At 44.7% G+C, this 24,472-nt stretch overlaps 1 protein-coding gene across 1 annotated transcript in view; it reads right to left on the reverse strand.

The window, feature by feature from the left end:
• LOC137639215 (large ribosomal subunit protein mL39-like) overlaps positions 1 to 24,472 on the reverse strand; it is a 75,147-nt gene that overhangs the window by 24,083 nt on the left and 26,592 nt on the right. Inside the window, exons 3-4 of the mRNA XM_068371511.1 lie at positions 11,725 to 11,919; positions 5,362 to 5,477 (exon numbers count right to left, since the gene is read on the reverse strand). Coding sequence (XP_068227612.1) covers positions 5,362 to 5,477; positions 11,725 to 11,919 — 311 coding nt within the window. The remainder of the gene's footprint in view (positions 1 to 5,361; positions 5,478 to 11,724; positions 11,920 to 24,472) is intronic.

Here is a 24,472-nt window from a genome sequence, read left to right on the forward strand (position 1 = left end):
CCAAGAAGAGATGGAGTTCATGACCTTCCTTTTTACTCTCCCCGAGCTCACAAAGAGCCTACTGATTTGAGGGTGGGCTCTGGCAGTACTTTGAAGGTACAGGTATACCTTGGTTGTTAAAAATAATACTTGGGAAAATAAAAATCAAGCTTTGGTTTTGTTTGACTTTCCGTCTGTACACTATAAGTATTGAAGTCATAATATCACTGGGATAGCGTTAAAAGCACACAAAACATGTTACTTTAGGATAAATAGAAATTAAAGTACCGGTATATAAAATCATATGAAACTAATTACACTTACAGTAACGTTCACATAATTAACATAAATCCTTGCAAATGAACTATGAAAATCAATGACTGTATTTTTATATTAGTTAGCGGACTTTAAGAGCTAAACAGTGGCGTTTTCTGTGGTAGTTCAAATATCTAATATTTGAAGCATTAACAGCACATAAAATCATATTATTCTACAATAAATAAGAATAAAAGCAATCTGCATTATCTGCTACAGACTGGAGACACTCAATCCGGAAGGGCCAAATGTACGATACGCTCCAGTCAAATATTGAGTCTTAGCTACAAACTCAGGGACAAAATTGAGCATCACTCCCCATCCCCTTGAATGGGCAATGCCGTAGGAAAGACCGTATAGCTCACCGACTCTCTTTGCAGAGGCAAGTGCTAGCAGGAAAACCGTCTTCTGTCTCAAGTCACGATCTGATGCTTAACGAAGAGGTTCATAGGGTGCTCCTTTCAGAGAACGTAGTACTTTCACCATGTTCCAAGGAAGAGGTCTAACTTCTGACTGTGGGAAGGTGCGCTCAAAGTTCCATATGAGGAGAAAGAATTCCATTGAGGAGGAAATGTTAACCCTGTTTAGTCTAAGAGCGAGGCTCAAGGCCGAGCGATAGCGTTTGACCGCTAACGCTGAGCAGAGCTTTTCCTCACTGAGGTACAACAGAAACTCCGCTATCGTTGGAATAGAGGCATTGAGGGGTGCGATACCTCATCCACGACCCCAACCACTAAAGATGGACCACTTTGCTTGATATATGGAAGCAGACGACTCTCAGAGGTATCCTACCATTCTTTATGCAACTGGTCTCGAAAAGCCTCTCTTTCTGAGTAGTTGCTGGAAAACCCCCAGGCGTGAAGCCATCGCTTGATGGTAAATCTTCACGCGTGGTTGTCCGAGTAGACCGGGAAGTGAAAGGAGCTCCTTCGGTGCCTCTGTGAGCAGATGCCAAAGAAACGGGAATCATTCTGCATGTTGCCACAGCAAAGCTACTTTGGACATCCAGCGATCTTGAGATGTCCTGACCTTGTTTAGAGGCCTCCTTACTGGGCAGAGGGGGGGGGGGAGGAACGCATAAACGTCCAAACTGTTCCACCGATACTGAAAGGTGTCCTGCCAGACCGCCTGTGGGTCCGGTACCGGAGAGTAGCACACCAGTAACTTCTGGTTTAGGGACGTCGCTTTGGAGAGTGCTGGCGCATTGGTAAGCGTTGGATCTGTGAACGCAAGTGCACAGAAGAGCAATGGCGTGCAGGGTGTTGCGCAGTCTCCCTAGAATGCGCTGGAGAGCGCGGGCATGCAGGAGAGCATTGGCGCCCTGTAAGACGCTGCACAGTCTCCTTAGAATGCACATTAGAGCGCTGCATAGGAGGTTGCTGTAGAGCAGCTACTGGAGAATGCAGGTGCGCAGGTGAGTACTGGCGAACTGGAGGTTGCTGAAGAGCTGGTGAAAGCTTCGGCACTGGAGAGCGCTGATGCGCAGTGGAGCACTGGTGCGAAGGAGAGCACTGGCGCTAATGCCCAGGAGAGCGTTGCAGCTTCAGAGAGCACAGCTGTACAAGAGATCATTGGCGAGCCGAAGACTGAGGTTGCACAGGAGTGCGCTGTGGATTTGGTGAGCACTGTTGTGCCAGGGAGCGCTGACAAGCTCAAGCTGGAGAGCACAGTTGCGCTGGCAAGAGTAGGTAGGCTAGTGGGCACTGGCGAACTGACGAACGCTGCTCCCTGGAACGGTAAGGCTTCGCTGGAGAGTGCCGGCGATCGGGAGATCGCTGAGGTATTGGAAGGCGCTGAGGACAAGCAGGAGAAGGCTGTAAGTCAGGCAAACGCCGAAGCGTTATAGAACGCTGACAAGCTGGAGAGCGCGGGCTATCTGGAAAGCGTGAAGGAGAAGGCTGGCGCTGACGAGATGTTGGTGAGCGCTAATGCACTGCAGGGTGCTGGTACGCTGGAGAGCGTTGGCGCTCAGCTGTAACGCTTAGGTAGAGCCTCAAGAGGCTGTAACAGAGACAGGAACGGCGACAGCAGGACGGCAGGTCGACTGGTAGGATGATCAGGAACTGGGATGTGCCCTTCGGAAGGGCGAACATCAACCGATGGAAATAGTGAACGATCCGCAGAAGAGTCCAGAATCGAAGTCCAGTGACTAGCTGCAGCATCATCAGAAGGTCCAGGAACAGGCCTGAAGACGATGAAAGAGGAGGCTCCTCTGCAGGGGAAGGCTGAGTTGCTGAAGAACCAAAGAGGCATCTCTTCACTGGAGGTGACGGCGTATTCCTAAGGAGGAGGGAGGACGCCCTTTGATGCCGCCCCTGAGGGCCGGTGGATTAGCAAGCTGACCTTCAGCAGCAGCAATCCTCAGAAGAGGAGTCCTTGCTGTCCAATATACAGTGATACCTCGGTAGTCGAACGACTCTATACTCGAACAATTCGGAGTTCGACCAAAATTTTCGAGAAATTTTTGCTGCGGTGCTCGACCAAAAATTCGGTACTCGACCAGCCGAACACGTGACGACCGCATGGGCTTTGTGATGATCGCGCCATCTCGGCCACTCTCGCTTGTTCGGGAAGCATCAGTTCTCTCGAGAGCGTCACTCAGACAACGCGCGATCAGCATTCGTTGTGATTTAGTGATTTTCAGTGCTTTTAATTGCTTTTTTAGCTTTCATAATGAGTCCCAAGAAAGTAATGAGTGTTAAGGGGAAGGAGAAGAGGAAAACAGTGCGAACAACGATCGAGTTGAAGAAGGAAATTATAGCGAAATATGAGAATGGTGTACGAGTGTCCGATTTAGCGGTAGAATACGGAATGGCGAAGTCGACCATTTCTACGTTTTTAAAGCATAAAGAAATGATTAAGAAGGCGAATGTTGCAACGGGAGTTACGGCGGTAACTAAGCAAAGGCCACAAGTGATTGAGGAGATGGAAAAGTTGCTTTTAATATTTATTAAAGAAAAACAGTTGGCCGGGGAAAGTGTTAGTGAAGCGTTCATTTGTGAAAAAGCGTTGCATATCTATGAAGAATTAGTGAAGAAAAGTCCGAGTACCAGTGAAAGTGATTCATTTACATTTAAAGCGAGCAGGGGTTGGTTTGAAAAGTTTCGTAATAGAACAGGTATTCATCGTGTTACTAGGCATGGGGAGGCAGCTAGTTCGGATCAAATTGCAGCCGATAAATACGTGGGGGAATTCGATCGGTACATAAATGAACAAAATTTGATCGCACAACAAGTCTTTAATTGTGATGAGACTGGGTTATTTTGGAAGAAAATGCCAGCCAATACGTACATTACCAAGGACGAGACGAAGATGCCAGGTCACAAGCCAATGAAAGATAGGCTAACATTGTTGCTGTGTGCAAATGCAAGTGGCGATTGCAAGATCAAACCCTTGTTAGTGTACCACTCGGACAACCCCCGGGTGTTCAAACGAAATAATATTTGTAAAAGTGCACTACCAGTTATGTGGCGCTCGAACACTAAATCTTGGGTCACAAGACAATTCTTTACTGAGTGGATAAACGAAGTGTTTGCCCCCCAGGTTAAGGCTTACCTCATTGAAAAGAGCTTGCCAATGAAATGTCTTCTGGTTATGGACAATGCTCCTGCACATCCTCCAGGTCTCGAGGATGACTTGAAAGAAGAATACAGCTTTATCAAAATCAAATTCTTGCCCCCCAATACTACTCCCATACTCCAGCCCATGGACCAACAGGTCATTTCAAACTTCAAAAAACTCTATACCAAGGCCCTTTTCAGAAAGTGTTTTGAAGTGACCAGTGACACGAAGTTGACCCTAAAGGAATTCTGGAAGGAACACTTCAGCATCCTCAACTCTGTTAACATGATTGACCAAGCTTGGCGAGGTGTGACCTATAGGACATTGAACTCTGCCTGGCGTAAGCTGTGGCCATCATGTGTCACAGAGAGGGAGTTTGAAGGTTTCCAACCAGAGGCGGGTCCAAGCACTGCTACCCCTGTAATTTCTGATGACACTGATGTCGTTGAGGAAATTGTTGTCATGGGCAGGAGTTTGGGGCTTGAGGTCGACAAGGATGATATTGATGAGCTTGTAGAAAGCCATTCTACCGAGTTGACTGTGGAGGAATTGTTGCACCTGCAACAACAACAGCAGCAGGATCTGATTGTGGAGCAGGAATCTTCAGAAGAGGATGAGGTAAGGGAGGATGTTCCAAGTTCTCTCATCAATGAAATTTGTTCCAAGTGGGCAGATGTGCAGGCTTTTGCTGAAAAATACCACCCAGAAATTGCAGTAGCAAACCGGGCAGTGCATATGTTTAATGATAGTGTCATGTATCATTTTCGAAGAATACTGCAGAGGAGGAAGAAACAATTAACAATAGACCAGTTTTTCACAAAAGAAAAGAAAGCTGCTACATCAAAGCCTGTTTCTCCTCCAAAGAAGAGACAAAGAAGAGAAGAAACCCCTGAAATAGATCTGCCCACCCTTTCATTGGAGAGAGAAACAACTCCTGAAGGAGAACTACCCCGCCACATCATGGAAGGGGACTCTCCTTCCAAGCAGTAACCTCCCCCTTCCATCCTCTCCACATCCATCCCTGTATGCCATCGAACCGCTGCTCAAAGGTATGTTCACTACAGTACAGAAAATGGTTTAAAATTGTTTTATTTTAGTACAGTAAATGGTTTAAAATTGTTTTATAGGATTTTCTGACCAATTTCATACACATTTAGATAATTATTGTTGTTTAGGTACACGTTTTATTAATATTTTGGGCCTGTTCGAGTGCTTGGGAACGGAATAGAATATATACCATTATTTCTTATGGGGAAAAAAAATTCGGTACTCGAACAAATCGGAGGTCGAACACGGATCTCGAACGGATTATGGTCGAGTACCGAGGTATCACTGTATTGCTCACTGACTGATACAAGTTTCAACAAAAATGTTTGAAGCATATTACTGTACACTGATTTGCTGGTATTCCGAGTTACTCGCAGACTAAGGCTTTACATTTAGAAAAACATAACTATGACTAAATAAATATTGAAGTGAAAGCAAAAAAACCTTACAAAATATTACCTGTCTGAAATGTAAAAATGATAATGTGCAGTCTTCCTCTAACGGCCGATGCATGTCCCACACCTTTCCATTTACTTCTGCTAATACAGATCTATCCAAAATGGCCTGTCCAATATCTGTAATTAAAAAAAATTTATGAACAATATCGATTTACATAAATTCTTATACACTAATACCAGCTTTCATGATGTGATGTTTTAAGATAGAAGACACATCAGTTTACCCAAAAATTGTTGATAAGGAGTCTAGTGTATCGTGTACAGTAAAGAAACATCGGAATTTTATCAAATAATGTGTATTTTTCCTAACTATACAAACCTGAGTCCTTTAATAGAAGTATGATTTAAACAAAGCTCGATACGGCAGTTGAAACTTTATTGAGATGGTGGTAGTTACTGCTGTTTGGCATCCATCCGACACGCCAATGAGCTCCCAGTTTGATCTTGAACCTAGGACATGTAGGGTACTTGAGGTGGGAGGTGTAACTTTAAAAAACTCAGGTTTGTACACATAGAAAAAATACAAATCACATTAACAAATTTGTATTTTGTTCCTACACAAATACAAATGACAAATTTGGAGATAATTTGTATTTTTCCCTAGCTAATACAAACCTGTAGTTATTTATGTGGATTATCTTTGGGCAAAGCTGGAAGGTAACCATTAGACTAAAAGTGCGAGGTGGCAACCATGCCTAACCACTTGAGTGGGTGGGCAAGGGGTGGCTGGGATTTATCAAGTCGCCTATATATACTCTCACAGCTGTAAGCTATGTCACTTTCTGATTGCAGGTAGGACTTAATGGAGGACAGGTGATGGTGGGTCAACTTATACAAATAACTACAGGTTTGTATTAGGGACAAATACAAATTACATCCGAATTTGTCATTTGTTCCCATTCTAACAAACCTTATGTTATTTATGCGGATGACTCACTCTTAGGAAGGTGAAAGTCCTATTTCTGGCATGGACATTGACCCAGGGTCACCTAGTACAGTATTGACTGTGGTCTAAGGAAACCTTGCCACCTCGCTAACAATACAAAGCGAGTATGATAGCAGCCTGAACAACTCAATTGTCGTGAGAGGTATCATATTAACGTCTATGGAAGTACATTCTGAGTTTATAAATAGGATATAAACAAAGACGTTTCCCATTGAATACCTCGCGGAAGCAATGGGGATTTGGACAGTACATTAAATTTATGACTATACTAAGCTACATAAGGGAAGTGATTTTTATACCCCAGAAGTTGAAACCAGCTTGCTTTTGCTGAGGGACCCATGATGCTGTACCCCCTGGGGGGGGAGATGAAGAAAGGAAAAATGCCAGACATACTCTCATTCATCCCAGACTTAAACCAGGTATCCAATGCCCTCAACCATCGGCTACTTGTCCAACAAGGAGCCCGGGGTAAGCTTAAGCCACTTGTTGAGCAGCCAGCACAGAACCGAAAGTATTATTATTATTATAATTATTATTTGCAAGGCTACAACCCTAGTTGGAAAAGCAAGATGCTATAAGCCCAAGGGCTCCAACAAGGAAAAATAGCCAAGTGAGGAAAGGAAATAAACTATATGAGAAGTAATGAACAATTAAGATATTTCAAGAACAGTAACAACATAAAAACAGATATTTCATATATTAACTATAAAAAGACTTATGTCACCTGTTCAACATAAAAACATTTGCTATGAGTTTGAACTTTTGAACTTTACTGATTCAACTACCTTGGTCACAACTGGAATAAAACTTCTAGAATACTGTGTAGTATTGAGCCTCGTAGTGGAGAAGGCCTGACTATTAGAATTAACTGCATACCTAGTATCACAGACAGGATGGAATTGTCCAGGAAGATCTGAATGTATAGGATGATCAGAATTATGAAAAATCTCATGCAACATGCATAGCAAACCAATTAAATGATGGTGCCAGAGAATAATATCAAAATCGTGAATAAGAAATTTAATAGACCGTAAGTTCCTGTCCAACAAATTAAGATGATGGAATAAAAGAAAATGGTTTGTATCTAAGAAACCTTAGTGGGTTGTATGTTATGAAACAAACTATTATTTTTTTTGTGGCCCTCAAGTCCCTCCTTCCAAAAAAAAGTGCCTTAATCTGTTATTATTTCTTTCCAGGTACTGACAGCAGCCCCCCTCACCCAGAAGGGAAATTTATTCTTCAGAGTACTATATGTATATAGAAAAGAGTGAGTACATCCGTCCCTGGAATCCAATGTATCGCAAAACATGATTATCTCGTTTTGAGAGGAATAAATGATGCATTGATCAAAATGGGTGAACCGGGAGAAAGTGAAGATATAAACTCAAGTTTCAAGGCTCAACTAGATGATGTCATTAGAGAAGCTCTGACATCAGGCACGGATCTTCGTCAGTATTCTCAGTCAGTTGAAAAAGAGCTTCGACAGTTGGAAAACTTGAGTATCCAAGATTACATCAACAAGGCTCAAGATATTGCTACTCTACATCACCAGATTACAGAATGTGATTCCATACTGGAACTTAGTGATGGACAGTTTTTTTAAATATTTGCCCCAGAACCAAGTGAACATAAAGTGGCATAGAACAGTTTTTTGCAGTGATAGCCAAACTTTTAAGTGTTGTCAACCCCTAAACCCAGTGGATTGTTCATGCAGATTATGAACCACAGTGTTGCGGGGTTCTCCTTTAAGCTTAGTGTAGGAGTAGTGTTTTGTTGTTAAGTTAATTGGTCCAGCCAGGCAATACACACGGTTTTGATTATCATGTACTAAAACATGTTAATTTGATATTGGTTAGGGAAAATTTGTGAATGTCCAGCATGTGAATTGTTTTTTTTATCATTCAATCCACCTATTTTGCGGGTCCTCATTTTTAGCTAGGAAAGCTCTGTCTGGGGAAAGCAGTACTTCGCCTGTAGGGAGGAAATCTATGTTTTCCGGGTTACGTGAGAGAGCTGCTAGTTCTGAGATTCTAGCACCTGAGGCCATAGCTGTTAGAAATAGAGTCTTCCTAAGCAGAGTGATATAAGAGCAGGACTCATTGTCCGTGTCTGACGCGAGTTTGAGGACATTGTTCAGAGACCAAGAGACTTTTTGCGGCCGATCCAAAGGCCGAAGCCTAGCACATGCTTTTGGAATAGATGAGAAATAGGAATCAGCCAGGTTAATGTTAAACCCAACCAGGAAGATCTTCTTCAAAGCTGACTTGATGGTAGTTATAGTGCTAGCTGCCAAGCCCTTGTCAAATAGGAACCTAAAAAACGAGATGGCTAAATTCGGAGTCATACGAGTGTGGTCTGAATTCTTTAGGAAATCTGCTAATTTCTTAACAGCCGAATCATATTGACAAATTGTCGAGTCCCTTTTGTCCGCTTCGATGAAGAGAAAGTTTTCCGGGTCAATGTTTGCGTCTTTACGAGCTGCAAACTTCATGAAGTCCACAAAGTTAGGGTTTTGGCTATCCTTGAGGAATCTGACACAGTCTGTGTTTGGATTACTTGGGTTAGTTTGGGGAATGGAATCCGGAAGGGTCGGAGTTTCAACTCGAGAAGGAGAGGAAACCAACTGCTCTTTGGCCAGTGAGGTGCTACTAAGGCCACTGCCCCCCGGAAGGAGCGTAGTTTGTGCAATACTTTCATTAGAAGATTCACTGGTGGAAATATGTAAATCTTCCTCCAATGGTTCCAATCCAGGGTTAATGCGTCTATGGCATAAGCCTGAGGGTCCATGTTTGGTGTCACATAACACGGAAGTTTGTGATTCATCTGAGTTGCGAATAGATCTACCTGAAGGCCCGGAACCAGCCTGAGTATCCACCGGAATGAAATTATGTCCAGAGACCATTCTGATTCCAGTGGTTTCGTCCTGGATAGTGAGTCCGCTATCACATTCTGGACTCCCGCTAGGTGGGTTGCTGACAGGAACCAGTTCTTTTCTGCTGCCAAGGCGAATATAGTGACCAGGATCTGATTCAGGTTGGGCGACTTGGATCCTCCTCTGTTGATGCAGTGTACTACAGCTGTGCTATCTGACACTACTCTGATGTGGGTCGACCTCGTAGGAGAGAGTCTCTTCAGGGTCAAGAACACTGCCATGGCTTCAAGAACATTGATATGGAAGTGTTTCATGGCGGGTGACCAAGAGCCCTGAAACATCTGACGTTCGTTGTAACCCCCCCATCCACTCAGAGACCCGTCTGTATGAATTGTCACTTGCGGGGGTGGGAATTGAAGAGGAACCGATTTGAAGAAGTTCTTCGGTTCGGACCATGGCTGTAATCTCATTTTCAAGACAGAGGGGATCTTCGAGACCTTGTCTCTTAAAGGTACTGTGGCTCTCTTTCTCCAAACTCGATTGATGTCTTTGAGTTTGGCTTTCAATAGTCGATCTGTTACTGAAGGGAATTGAAGAAGGCCGAGGATTCTTCTAAGGCTCTTCTGGACACCTGTTTGTGTTTGAGAAAATTCTTGATCTTGGAAGCTATTTCTCTTACCTTTTTGGAAGGTAGAGCCAGCTTGTGCCGTGCAAGGTCCCACTGTATGCCTAACCATTCGAAGCGGTCTGATGGTAGTAGGCGGGATTTTTGGAGATTGACCCGAAATCCCAGGTTGGCGAGAAAACGAAGTACTTTCTTCGTAGCTCTGTTGCATTCCAGGGCTGACCGAGCCCAAATAAGCCAATCGTCCAGATAAGCAACGATCTGAATCCCTTGGTTCCTGAGTTGTTTTACCACTGTCTCTCTCAGTTTCATGAATATCCTGGGTGCAATGTTGAGGCCGAAGGGCATGACTTTGAACGTAAAGGCTTTCACCGGCCGTTACAGGCCTCTTCCCAGAAATAGATTTTTCCTTCGTCAAAATCCCTTTTCTTGCTATCCTGAGGCTGGAGTGTAAAGGTATGCTAATTCTGCCTTTAATTGGTTATTTGAATTGACAAAACAATGTTAATGTATTCCTAACAGTTTTTTGTTTCATTTACAAATAAATATTTTTTTCTGAGGACAAATTTATTCCAGTTCCTTACAACACGATGTCCCTTTCTCAGCCACTGTTTTTTTTAATCTTGCCAAGTCATTTATCATAATTTTTTCTTTCCACACTGTCCCGTTATCAGTTAATAAATGTTCCCTTTCACCTAATGTTCTGACTTTTACTTGAACTTGAAGCTATCTGTCTAGATTTGGTGAGTGATGGATCTGATGCGTAACTGTGAGTGCGTGTTGAACTCAGTTTAGAGTTGATGAATGATGAATTTGGCATGTAGCTGGTCGCATGCACTGAAGTCCTCGGCCTCTCACCTCGGAAGGTGCGTACTAGAAGCTATATAAACAATGCTCCACTCGGATGTAGTATAGTAGCTTTGGTGACTTTTGGTTGATAAAGAGGAATTTAGATTTTTTAAGATCAAGGTGGTGTACCTTAAAAACAAAACTGTTTTTATAGTTTCAAATACCTAGAATCTCGAGAATGCCACACGACATAGAATCTCAGAAGTGCCGCACAACATATCTAGGGCCACAGGCTGCCCACGTATACAGTAAACCATATTATGGGATGATAGTCATAAGATTAGTTCATTTTGGTCACTTTCTGGCTATTTCATACAAACTGATAATTATAAGGAAAAGTAATGACCAGTATAATAAACATTGTTAATAGCTGTATAAAAACATTTTGGGTTTGCTCAAAAACAATCACAGAAGCCTCTTTTTACATCACTGTATTTACAGAAGAGAAACATCAATAAATAGAGGGGCACTCAGTAGAACGAAGACCTCCGATGCTGAAGCTTATTTCTCAACCTTGACCTTTGACCATAACATGTATTAACTGGCGTGGATTTACTTACACTCTATTATGAACCCAGTTTGAAGTCTCTGTGACAACGTTATCCAAACTTACGGCTGATTATGTAAATTGGACATTTTGCTTGACCATGACCTTGTCCTTCCAAAATTGATTAATTTCCAACTTTTTACATACCAGTTAATCCCAGCAAGTTTCATTACTCTACGATCAAAACTATGGCCAGGAAGCTGTTCACAAATCATGGCTGATTATGTGAATTGGACATTTTGTTTGACCATAACTTCCTTCCAACTTTGTTGGTGGAGGTAATGACAATTTTCTTATAATCTGTAACAGTGAAAGAGATAGATTTACCCTCTCTCCAAAAAAAAGTTTATTAGCACCACTGAATTTTTCTCAATTTTTTTTTACATTACATTAGCTATGGCCATTATGTTTCCTGTCCCACAGTAGATTACAGTATTTCTAACAAATAAAGATACATAGAGTGGAATTCCATTACATTCAGAGTGATTCCTCCCACTACATACTGAGGTGAATTAATATACTTACGTTGCGCACAATTAAAAGGTGTGGACATGCTTTTATTCATAATGAGTGTACAATCTTCTGGCTGGCCATGATATTTCACTTCAATCTTTTCCACATCTGTAATAAGAGCTGCCTGGCGTTTAACTTCTTTGCTAAAGAGTTCTGAGCGCTTCTTCTGCACGGCTGCATTTGTGAGTCTTTGCCTTTGATAAAATCCTGAAATAAATTTTCAATACATTAGAGTACTATACTAAGAGAAAGGGTTAATACTATACAATACTACTGTATATTTGACATGGCTAAATAAATAACCCAGTCGAGATTAAGAGGTTTTACACAAGTGAAAGCAATATTGCATAAATAAAGGCTTTTTTGATGATGAAAATAAAGTATGTAATTATTTTTAATGTCAAAAATTTCTTATAAAAACACCACTGTGATAATAGTTATCAGAGCTCAGGAAAGTAAGGGAGACATAAAGGTAAGTACCCTTAAATACTTTTCATAAAAATGGTCAATCAGTAACATGAAAGCTCCAAATTAATTCTAAGAATCAATTTCTTTATTAACTCATGCTCATATTGATGTAAATTGTAAACAATGGAAAAAATTAATAAATTTGGAAGTAATTTGTGTTTTTCCTAACAATACAAACCTGGAGCTATTTATAGGGATATTACTTTCGGCGTAGCTGAAAGAGAAGCCATAAGACTTTTAGTGAGGGATAACCACACCAACCGCTAGTTAGCGGGAGGGGTGGGAGGTGGCCGGCTACCCCACTCACTCACACACCTGGGCTGAGCACCCACTTTGCTTGCAGGCAGGACTTTCTAGGGGGACAGGGACTGGCGAGCCAATCTGTATGAATAGCTACAGGTTTGTATCGTTACGAAAAATACAAATTATTTCCAAAATGATATTTTAATTATAAAATAAATTTTTGAATATACTTACCCGGTGAATATATAGCTGCAACTCTGTTGCTCGACAGACAAACTGTACAGAAAAAACTCGCCAGCGATCGCTATACAGGTTGCGGGTGTGCCCAACAGCGCCATCTGTCGACCAGATACCAAGCTCTAAGTAAACAAAGACTCAATTTTCTCCTCGTCCCACTGCGTCTCTATTGGGGAGGAAGGGAGGGTCATTTAATTTATATATTCACCGGGTAAGTATATTCAAAAATTTATTTTATAATTAAAATATCATTTTTAAATATTTAACTTAGCCGGTGAATATATAGCTGATTCACACCCAGGATGGTGGGTAGAGACCAGTAATATATGTTTACATTTTATGAGCTAAGAGTTTTTTATTTCATTTTAGGAGTTATCAAAATAACAAAAACAAAATAAATAGGTACCTGGTAAGGAAGTCGACTTGAACGATTACTCTGCCTTTTAAGTACGTCTTCCTTACGGAGCCTCGCGATCCTCTTAGGATGCTGATCGACCCCTAGGAGCTGAAGTATCAAGGGTTGCAACCCATACAACAGGACCTCATCAAACCCCTAATCTAGGCGCTCTCAAGAAATGACTTTGACCACCCGCCAAATCAACCAGGATGCGAAAGGCTTCTTAGCCTTCCGGACAACCCATAAAAACAACATTAAGAACATTTCAAGAGAAAGATTAAAAGGGTATGGAATTAGGGAATTGTAGTGGTTGAGCCCTCACCCACTACTGCACTCGCTGCTACGAATGGTCCCAGTGTGTAGCAGTCCTCGTAAAGATACTGGACATCCTTTAGATAAAAAGACGCGAACACTGACTTGCTTCTCCAATAGGTTGCGTCCATTATACTTCGCAGAGATCTATTTTGCTTAAAGGCCACGGAAGTTGCAACAGCTCTAACTTCGTGCGTCTTCACCTTAAGCAAAGCTTGGTCTTCCTCACTCAGATGTGAATGAGCTTCTCGTATTAACAGTCTGATAAAGTATGATAAAGCATTCTTTGACATAGGCAAAGATGGTTTCTTAACTGAACACCATAAAGCTTCAGATTGGCCTCGTAAAGGTTTAGTACGCTTTAAATAGAACTTAAGAGCTCTCACAGGGCATAAGACTCTTTCTAGTTCATTGCCTACAATCTCCGATAAGCTGGGAATATCGAAAGATTTAGGCCAAGGCCGAGAAGGCAGCTCATTTTTGGCTAGAAAACCAAGTTGTAGCGAACATGTGGCTTTTTCTGACGAAAATCCGATGTTCTTGCTGAAGGCATGAATCTCACTGACTCTTTTAGCTGAGGCTAAGCATACCAGGAAAAGTGTCTTTAGAGTGAGATCTTTCAGGGAGGCTGATTGTAGCGGCTCAAACCTGTCTGACATGAGGAATCTTAGTACCACGTCTAAATTCCAACCAGGGGTAGCCAAACGACGCTCCTTGGTGGTCTCAAAAGACTTAAGGAGGTCTTGAAGATCTTTATTGTTGGAAAGATCTAAGCCTCTATGCCGGAAGACCGATGCCAACATGCTTCTGTAGCCCTTGATAGTGGGAGCTGAAAGGGATCGTCCTTTTCTCAGGTATAAGAGAAAATCAGCTATTTTAGCTACAGAGGTACTGGTCGAGGATACAGAGACTGACTTGCACCAGTCTCGGAAGACTTCCCACTTCGATTGGTAGACTCTAATGGTGGATGCTCTCCTTGCTCTAGCAATCGCACTGGCTGCCTCCTTCGAAAAGCCTCTAGCTCTCGAGAGTCTTTCGATAGTCTGAAGGCAGTCAGACGAAGAGCGAGGAGGCTTTGGTGTACCTTCTTTACGTGAGGCTGACGTAGAAGGTCCACCCTTAGAGGAAGACTTATGGGAACGTCTACTAGCCATCGAAGTACCTCGGTGAACCATTCTTTCGCGGGCCAGAGGGGAGCAACTAGCGTCAACCTTGTCCCTTCGTGAGAGGCGAACTTCTGCAGTACCTTGTTGACAATCTTGAACGGTGGGAATGCGTAGAGATCTAGATGTGACCAATCTAGGAGAAAGGCATCTATATGTATTGCTGCTGGGTCCGGGACAGGGGAGCAATAGATTGGAAGCCTCTTGGTCAGCGAGGTTGCAAAGAGATCTATGGTTGGTTGGCCCCAAGTGGCCCAAAGTCTCTTGCACACATCCTTGTGGAGGGTCCATTCTGTTGGAATTACTTGCCCTTTCCGACTGAGACAATCTGCTATGACATTCAAGTTGCCTTGGATGAACCTCGTTACTAGGGAGATGTCTTGACCTTTTGACCAGATGAGCAGGTCCCTTGCGATCTCGTACAACGTCAGTGAGTGGGTCTCTCCTTGCTTGGAGATGTACGCCAAGGCCGTGGTGTTGTCTGAGTTCACTTCCACCACTTTGCCTCGAAGGAGAGACTTGAAGCTTTTCAAGGCCAGATGTACTGCCAACAGCTCCTTGCAGTTGATATGCATGTTCCTCTGACTCGAGTTCCACAGTCCTGAGCATTCCCGACCGTCTAGTGTCGCGCCCCAGCCCACGTCCGATGCGTCCGAGAAGAGAACGTGGTTGGGAGTCTGAACAGCCAGGGGAAGACCCTCTCTTAAGTTGATATTGTCCTTCCACCAAGTCAGACAAGACTTCATCTTTTCGGAAATCGGGATCGAGACCGCTTCTAGCGTCTTGTCCTTTTTCCAGTGAAAAGCTAGATGGTATTGAAGCGGACGGAGGTGTAGTCTTCCTAATGACACAAATTGTTCCAGGGATGATAGCGTCCCTACCAGACTCATCCACAGCCTGACTGAGCAGCGTTCCTTCTTCAGCATGTTCTGGATGAATAACAGGGCTTGACTTATTCTGGGGGCCGACGGAAAAGCCCGAAAAGCTAGACTGTGAATCTCCATCCCTAAATACACAATAGTTTGGGATGGGATCAGTTGCGACTTTTCCAAATTGACTAGGAGTCCCAATTCCTTGGTCAGATCTAGAGTCCACTTGAGATCCTTCAGACAGCGACGACTGGAAGAGGCTCTGAGAAGCCAGTCGTCCAAATAAAGGGAGGCTCGGATGTCCGATAAGTGGAGGAATTTGGCTACATTCCTCATCAGCCTCGTAAACACGAGAGGAGCTGTGCTTAGGCCAAAGCACAGGGCCCGAAACTGGTAGACCACATTTTCGAAAACGAATCTCAGAAAAGGTTGGGAGTCTGAGTGGATGGGGACGTGGAAGTAGGCGTCCCTTAGGTCTAGGGAGACCATCCAGTCTTCCCTTCTGACCGCTGCTAAGACTGACTTTGTGGTCTCCATGGAGAACTTCGTCTTTGTGACAAAGACATTCAGAGCACTGACGTCTAGCACCGGCCTTCACCCTCCTGTCTTCTTTGAAACCAGGAAGAGGCGGTTGTAGAATCCCGGTGATTGAAGATCCGAGACTTTGACCACCGCTCCCTTCTCTAGCAAAAGAGACACTTCCAGTTTCAGGGCTTGTCTCTTTTCTTCCTCTCTGTACCTGGGAGAGAGATCGATGGGAGACGTTGCTAGAGGGGGTTTGCGTACAAAAGGGATCTTGTACCCCTCTCTGAGCAACTTCACAGATTGTGAATCTGCGCCTCTCCTCTCCCAGGCTTGCCAGAAGTTCTTGAGTCTGGCTCCCACTGCTGTCTGAAGTTGCGGGCAGTCAGACTCTGCCCTTAGAGGACTTAGATCCTTTCCTCTTCCCTCGCTTCCCTTCGGCACGAGCACCTCCTCTGCTGGAGGCTCTGCCACGAAAGGGCGGAATAAAGCGAGATGCTGGAGTGTCAATCCTCGGTCTAGCAGACAATGTAGGCAAAGGGGGAGCTTTGCGAGCTGAGGACGCAACTAGATCGTGAGTGTCCTTCTGCACTAACGAAGCAGCTATTTCCTTTATCAGGACTTCTGGAAATAGGCACTTGGAAAGGGGAGCAAAGAGAAGCTCAGATCTCTGGCATGGTGTAACTCCAGCAGAAAGGAACGAGCAGAGAGACTCTCGCTTTTTCAGGACTCCGGACACAAATGAGGCAGCAAGCTCATTGGACCCATCACGGACGGCCTTGTCCATGCAGGACATAATGAGCAAAGAAGTCTCTTTATCTGTCGAAGAGATTTTCCTGCTCAGGGCTCCTAGGCACCAGTCTAAGAAGTTAAAGACTTCAAAAGCCCTAAAGATTCCTTTCATAAGGTGGTCCAGGTCCGATGATGACCAACAAATCTTTGAGCGTCTCATGGCAAGGCGGCGGGGAGAGTCTACAAGACTTGAGAAGTCGCCCTGGGCAGAGGCAGGAACTCCCAAGCCGAGAACTTCTCCCGTGGCATTCCAGACGCTCGATCTAGAAGAGAGTCTAGCAGGGGGAAAAGCAAATGCTGTCTTCCCTAAACTCTTCTTGGACTCTAACCAGTCTCCTATCACCCGCAAAGTTCTCTTAGACGAGCGTGCGAGGACGAGTCTAGTAAAGGCAGGTGCGGTAGAAGGTATGCCTAAAACAAACTCTGAAGGCGGAGAACGAGGAGCCACAGAAACAAACTGGTCAGGAAACAACTCTTTGAAAATAGCCAAAACTTTTCTAAAGTCCAAAGAGGGTTGAGTTGACTTAGGCTCGTCCAGTTCTGATTGTTGATCATCTTGATGTGCAGCAACATCATCATCAGAAAGTTCCTCATCCGAAAACTGATGAGGAAACGGCAACGGAGTGGGTAACGTCTGGTTCGCTGAGTCCGGTCGCACTGGTGCATGCGTGACGGAGCCGGACGCAACATCATGGAACTGCTGCACAGTCTGTGAACTGTCAACAACCATGATAGCGCGAGGACGCACAGCGTCTACCCGAGACTGTCTAGACTGACTGGGTTGCGCAGTGGAAACCACACTGGGTTGCGGAGGTTGACGCACCGCGTCAAAACAAGTCACCTCTGATGGTTGTTGAACGTCCAGACGTCAACAACAACCTCCGTGCGTCGCTTAACGTCAACATGCGGCTGGCAGCCCACACTGGATCGCATCGGTGGAGGAACCCCCTCAACTGGTATACGTGAGAAGGTTACCTCAGCGTCAACAGGACGCACAACCGATCGCTTGGAAGGTTGTAGGCTAGGTACTGCACTCGCTGCTGGTACGGCAGCAACCTTCTCCGCATGAAAGTCCTGCATCAAAGACGTAAGCTTGGACTGCATGTCTTGCAGCAACGCCCATTTAGGGTCTACGGGAGCAGGTGCGGCGACAGACGGTGTTAGTGTCTGAAGCGGTACCGCTTTGCCTCTCTTAGGCGGTGAGCAGTCATCAGATGACGGCAACGAGTCCGAACTGACCCAGTGGCTACAACCGGGACGTTGGACTTGTCCTGAAGGGACCGATTTACGTTTTAAAGGTCGTGAGACCTTGGTCCAAAGTTTCTTACGAGAAACACCTTCAGACGACGAGGTATAAATGGGCTCTCTCGTCTTACGTAGGTAGGGGCGATCTGCCTGATACCATGGAGGGAACGTCTGTTCGCTGATTAAAGCCTCTCGAACCCATGCGTCGTACGACATTGCTTCTCCCCTGGACTTGGGAGCTTGCAAGAGGTCCCGGACTAGGAGGACGACAGGCACGAACAGACGAACCCTCAAGCGCAACACTGTTCACAACACTATCACTTGGCACTTTAGCACTTCCCACTGCACTTTGGCACTTAAGCTCCTTAACATCCGCCATGAGCTGATTACGGTCACTTGCAAGGGACTCAACTCTCTCCCCCAGGGCATGGATGGCACGCATCATGTCAGCCATCGAAGGTTCCTGAGTGCTAGGAGGGGGGTTAGGCACAACCACTACAGGGGAAGGAATAGGTTGTGGGGCATGAGGAGAGGAAACATCAATAGACCTAGAAGAACTTCTCCTAACTCTATCTCTCTCTAGCCTGCGTGTGTACTTTTCAAATTCGATAAAATCGAATTCCGAAAGGCCCACGCACTCCTCACACCGATCTTCCAATTGACAGGTTTTACCCCGACAATTGGAACAAACAGTGTGAGGGTCGATAGAAGCCTTCGGAAGACGCCTAGAACAGTCCCTAGCATTGCATTTTCTAAATTTGGGAACTTGTGAAGGGTCAGCCATTTTGAATTGGTCAAGGGAAAATTCCAAAAACGATCTAAGTCATCAACAATGAATCCGATACAAAAAAGGGTTCAAGGATTTGTTTGAAGAAAAACCCTGCACAGCGAAAGCTCAAAACCAGAATATAGTACTTCACCAATAAGATGTGAAAAACTCCAGTTTAGCAACAGCGAGTAAAGTACGTCTTGTCGACACGTCGACAGAGAGAAAATTAAGTCTTTGTTTACATAGAGCTTGGTATCTGGTCGACAGATGGCGCTGTTGGGCACACCCGCAACCTGTATAGCGATCGCTGGCGAGTTTTTTCTGTACAGTTTGTCTGTCGAGCAACAGAGTTGCAGCTATATATTCACCGGCTAAGTTAAATATTTAAAATTTGTCATTCGTTCCGTCACTCTATACAAACTGTCGTTATTTATAAGGATGACTTACCATGCCAACTAGCTCTTGTCTTTGACCCGGGATTCTCTCTTCACAAAATAGATTGCACTTGGAAACTTTGCTAAAATTATTGTGCTACGCACTATCAGTGGCCTACACAAGCTGTGTGTTCATGATACTAGCAATGTGACTGTCAAGGTATGAGTTCTCCGAGTCATAGCAATATTTGAGAGTACCTTAAGAGATTATCCAATCACCCCCTCACTAGAGGTACAGTATTGGGCATGCTACAAGAATCATTTCTATACTCGATTACACAAGGGAAATGGGTCTTACCTACCGAAAGGTGAGGTCAACTGTGCTGAGGATCCTGGCGCTGTTTCTCCAAGAGAGGGGACAGGTGGATGGAAGAAAGGAAGCCAGCCATTCTTTACCCATTCACCCCAGACTAATCCCGGGTAACCTCAGCCCTCTGCTACTAGTCCATCAAGGAGCCTGAGGTGTTTAGACCACTTATTGTGCAGCCACCACAGGACCAATGGAAAATATTTCCATGCTCTTGCAGGTAGTGGGCGGTGTAGGTCGTCTGATGCGTCTGACGCGTCTGACGCTTCCACACGCCCGCTCCAGTACCTGCATTTGTCACATAGTACAGTAGTTCTTTTTGAACAACAGGGATGTTGCAATGCACCTGAAGTCATGAGCTCTGGGTCATCGTGATGGAGGAGGGTCGGGGTTGATTGCCAGGTAAATGACCTTGCAGATCCATGCAGAGATGGTGTTTTTCGTGACCCTCCTCTTGACCTTACCCGTGCTGACAACTGGATTTTGAGCCTTAGCAACAAACTCAGGGACGATGCTGAGAATTACCTCTCCCCATCTCCTTGAATGGGTGACGTTGTAAAAAACCATGCAGTTCAATAACTCTTTTGGCCGAAGTCAAAGCGAGTAGAAACACTATCTTTAGAATAATGATTCGTAAGGAGCACCCTACAGAGATTGAGGGACACAATCCCTGTTTCAAGGAGGAGGTCTAACTTCCGACTGGGGGCAGGTAATCTAAAAACTTCGTATGAGGAGAGAAAATTTCAGCAAGGAGGAAATATCTACTCCTTTCAGCTTAAAGGCCAGACTAAAAGCTGAGCGGTAAGTTTTCATTGCCGAAACCGAGAGGAGCATTTCTTCACAAAGGTATACAAGAAACTCCACTATTACTGGAATAGGGGCATCGAGGGGAGATAACCCTTCCCCGACATCACCCACAAAAAATAGTCCACAGCCTGGAAGATTGATGCTGAAGATCTTCTGCTGTGTCCAGCCCTCCTCTTCACAACCTGTTGCAAATATCCTCTCTGAGTGAAGAGGGGCTGGACAGTCTTCAGGCATGAAGCCCAAGGAAAACTACAGCCTTGTGAAAGATGTTTACACGTGGCTGTTTGAGTAGATCGTGACGTAGAGGGAGTTCTCACGGGAGTTCGGTCAAGAGCTGCAGAAGGTCTGGAAACCACTCTGCATAATGCCATAGTGGAGCTATCAACGTCATTGATAGGCTTTCGCTTATTCTGGTCTTGTTGAGGACTCTTATCATTAGATAAAATGGGGGAAAAGCGTAAAGATTGATGTTGTCCCATCGTTGTTGAAATGCATCTTGACAGAGAGCCTGGGGATCCGGGACTAGGGAACAGTAAAGCGGGAGCCTGAAGTTCAGGGCCGTTGCGAACAGGTCCATAGTCAGGGAACCCCATATAGTCAGGACTTTGTTCATCAACAAGATGATTCAAAGACCATTCGGAACCCACTATATGAGTCACTCTGCTCAGATTGTCTGCCAGCACATTCCTCTTGCCAGGAATGAAGCGAGCCAACAAAGACATCGAGTTGTCTTCTGTCCATCCGAGTATCTCCACTGCTAGATGGCACATGGGCTGCAAAAAGTACTGCTCCGTTTGTTTATGTAAGCAACTACCGTGGTGTTGTCGCTCAACACTACGGAGTGACCCGCCAGGATATACTGGAACTGTTGGAGGACTAAAAAGGCTGCCCTCCTCACTAGGATATTTATAAGCTGATACCTTTCTGAATACAACCAAAGGCTGGATGTGGCATGGTGTAGCATGTGGGGCCCCCACCCTTCTTTTGATGCATCTGAATAGAGAGTCAGTTTGGGGGGGGGGGGGGGGAAGCTCAATCCCTTTGCAGAGGTTCTCATCTGCCACCCACCATTCGAGGTCTGTCTGTTCCTCTGACCCCATCTGGATCAGGGTGTCCGGGGAATCGTTTGCTTGATTCAATTGGGACTTGAGCCGCCACTGGAGATATTATCCCAAGGCGAATGTTGGGAACTAAAGTATATGGGCCAGGGATGATAGGTGACCTATGAGACACATCCAGCACTAGGCTGGGAGTTCTTCACACTTGAGGAAGGGGCCTGCTACCTTTCTCAGCCTCTGTACTCTTTTGTCTGATGAGAAGACTTTGTGCTGAACGGTGTCTGTACTCATGCCTAAGTATACCAATCTTTGAAAGGGAAGCAGTGATGACTTCTCGAGATTTACCATGATGTCCAGATATTAGCAAAACTCCAGAAGTCTGTCTCAGTGTTGAAGAAGGATAGCCACCGAGTCTGCTAGAATCAGCTAGTCGTCTAGATATCTGAGGAGACGGATACTGATTCTGAGCCCAAGATTACACTGGGGCAAACACTCTCGTAAAGACCTGAGGTGCTGTGGAAAGACCGAAGTACAGCACCTTGAACTGGTAATGTTTGTTATCGAATATCATCCTTAGATACTTCCTTGCAGATGGATGTATTGGGATCTGGATACAGTATATGCATCCTTGAGATACAGTGTGCACATGAAGTCCTGTGATCTTACCGTTTGTCTGACTGTGTCCACTATCTCCATCTTGAATGGGGATTGTGAGACAAATTTGTTCAAGCCCGAGAGGTTGATGACTGGTCTCCAGCCTCCAGACACCTTTTTCACAAGAAAGAGTCGACTGAAGAAGCCTTGAGAACCGTCGAGGACCTCTTGCAGAACACCCTTCTCCAACATGCTCTGGACTTCAGCCCAAAGGGCCAATTCCTTCATGTAGGAGTTTGACGGGACTGAATCCCGAGTCAGTGGAGGGAGAGATTGAGTGAATGGGACGTGATACCCTAAATGAATCACTGTGACCGTCCAGGGCTCAGCCCCGAGCTGCAGCCACATTTGCCAGTGGCTTTGCAGGTAGACAGGTGGGGGGATTGCCCGTCCTAGCGGGAGTGGCCTCGTCCGCCACCCCTATTCCCTTCCGTTAATGGAAAGACTTTGACCTTTTCCGATCTTTATCTTGAAAGGGTTTCTTAGACACCTGCGTGGGAGCCGTAGCCCTACTGTATTCATCTGCGGTTTCAGAGGAGGTTGTTTCTTTTGTGACAGAGCCTGGTAGGGACTTGATGTCAGGGCTCTCTGGTGGAGGGAGTCTTGCTTGGACTTCCTCCATCTCTCCGTCACCAGCTTGACATCTTTCGGCTCAAACAAGTAACTCCCCTCAAAAGTGGAGTTTCTCAGCCGTGATACCTCGTCTTGTGAGATTTGCTGATTTATCTAGTACTGACGCTTGAGGATGGTATTCACCCACATGTTTACCACCTGGTGGGAGAAAACTAGATTGTCCTGGTGGTGGACAATAAAAAAGGTATCCATCAACCTCCTGGTGGACTCCTATGACCAGTCCTCAGTCCTGATCAGGTGGCTCACTGATCCCAAACAAAGGTCCAGCTATGAAGTAGCATGCATAGCATACTTCATGATCTTCTCTTGGTTAATCATCTCTGAAGCCGAGAAGGAGGATGAGAGACCCAACATTCTCTCGAAGGGGACTCCCTGAAACAAATTAGAAAAAGTACAAGTGCTTCCCGAGGGAAGGGGCAGAACTGTTTCTCCCGGGGAGACAGTACGCCCCTCAATACTCAAGGCAGGTTAATCGATCTGCCCTACTACTCAGCCGTTTCTCAGGGGAGACCGATTGAGTAGCAGCTTTAGGAGGAGATCGGGGGTCAAAGAAGAAGTTCGAGACTTCTTCGATTTCAATGAAGACCCCGAAGGCAAAGAATCTCTCTTAGGCTTCTTTTTACGCCTACACCAAAACTTCCCTCACTGGGAGGCAGAACACTACTGGCATTCAGGACAAGTGTTGTTCTGATCAAACCCCCGACCTCTACAGGATGGACACAGGAGGTGGAGGTCCGTCTCAACGGAGAACATAAAGGTACTGCAAGAGCAGACCTCAGGACCAGGACAAGGGTGCATGAGGCAGACAAGAAAAGCACACACACACACTGAAAAAGAAAAAGTATTTAAGAGTAATTCAAATATTAAAGTTAATGGCAAATCAATGGAGGGAGAGCGCGGCAACGTCTGCACTCCGCTTGAGCCGAAAGCAAAGTGGGTGCTTAGCCCAGGTTTGTGAGTAAGCGGGGTAGCTGGCTACCCCTACCCCTCCCGGTAACTAGCAGTTGGTGTAATTATCCCTTGCTAAAAGTCTTCAGGTACGCCGAAAGTAATATCCCTATAGATAGCGGGGGTTTAAATAGAGTGATGGAACAAATACCAATTACTTCCAATTTGTCAAATTATAAAACTAGTTTTACACATTACAAAACTATAATGATTAAGTGTTACCTTACCAGGAGCAAATCTGATTAGGAAGCAAACACAGAGTTGAAACTTAGGGGCAGCTAAGGATATGGCAGTCTATGGGGGGTAGTTAAGTAGGTAAGGATACACTTTCTAGGGGTAAAATTAGAGTTCACCCCCTATTACTATAAGATACATTAGGGTATATCACACTAGCTATTTATTAGCCCCAAAAATAAATGGTAATTTTTTAAGAAAAGGTGAGTTTTCCTTTTGAAACAAATCTTTTTTTTCTTATTAGAAAATGTTGTCCTAACCGGAACTATAATAAAACCCTTGCGTTTGTTTCCCTTAAAAAAATTTGGGAACCTTTCCTTTGTATATCAGTGGCCAGTTCCTCCAGAGTATATAAAAAATAGGCCCCAACTAACATAAACTTCCTCCTCTTAACCTAACCTACAAGCCATATCCTTACCTACTTACCTAATGGGGGGGGGGGGGGGGGCTAACAGCCCCCTGCAACCCACCTTAGGCTGTCTTATTCTTAGTAAGCCGTCATCATACATACAGGTGGCCGCTATCATACATACACCCGAAAATTTGTTTTTCTCAGTCATAACTTTTCAATTTTTTAAGACAGGTGAAATTTGAAAAATATCTATACACCAGGAACACGTCTTATTTTTTCATTATGAATATGTATGGTAGATATTTACCCACATCTT

Source organism: Palaemon carinicauda, chromosome 1 (genome assembly GCF_036898095.1).
Source record: "Palaemon carinicauda isolate YSFRI2023 chromosome 1, ASM3689809v2, whole genome shotgun sequence".
Classification (NCBI taxonomy): Eukaryota; Metazoa; Arthropoda; class Malacostraca; order Decapoda; family Palaemonidae; genus Palaemon; species Palaemon carinicauda.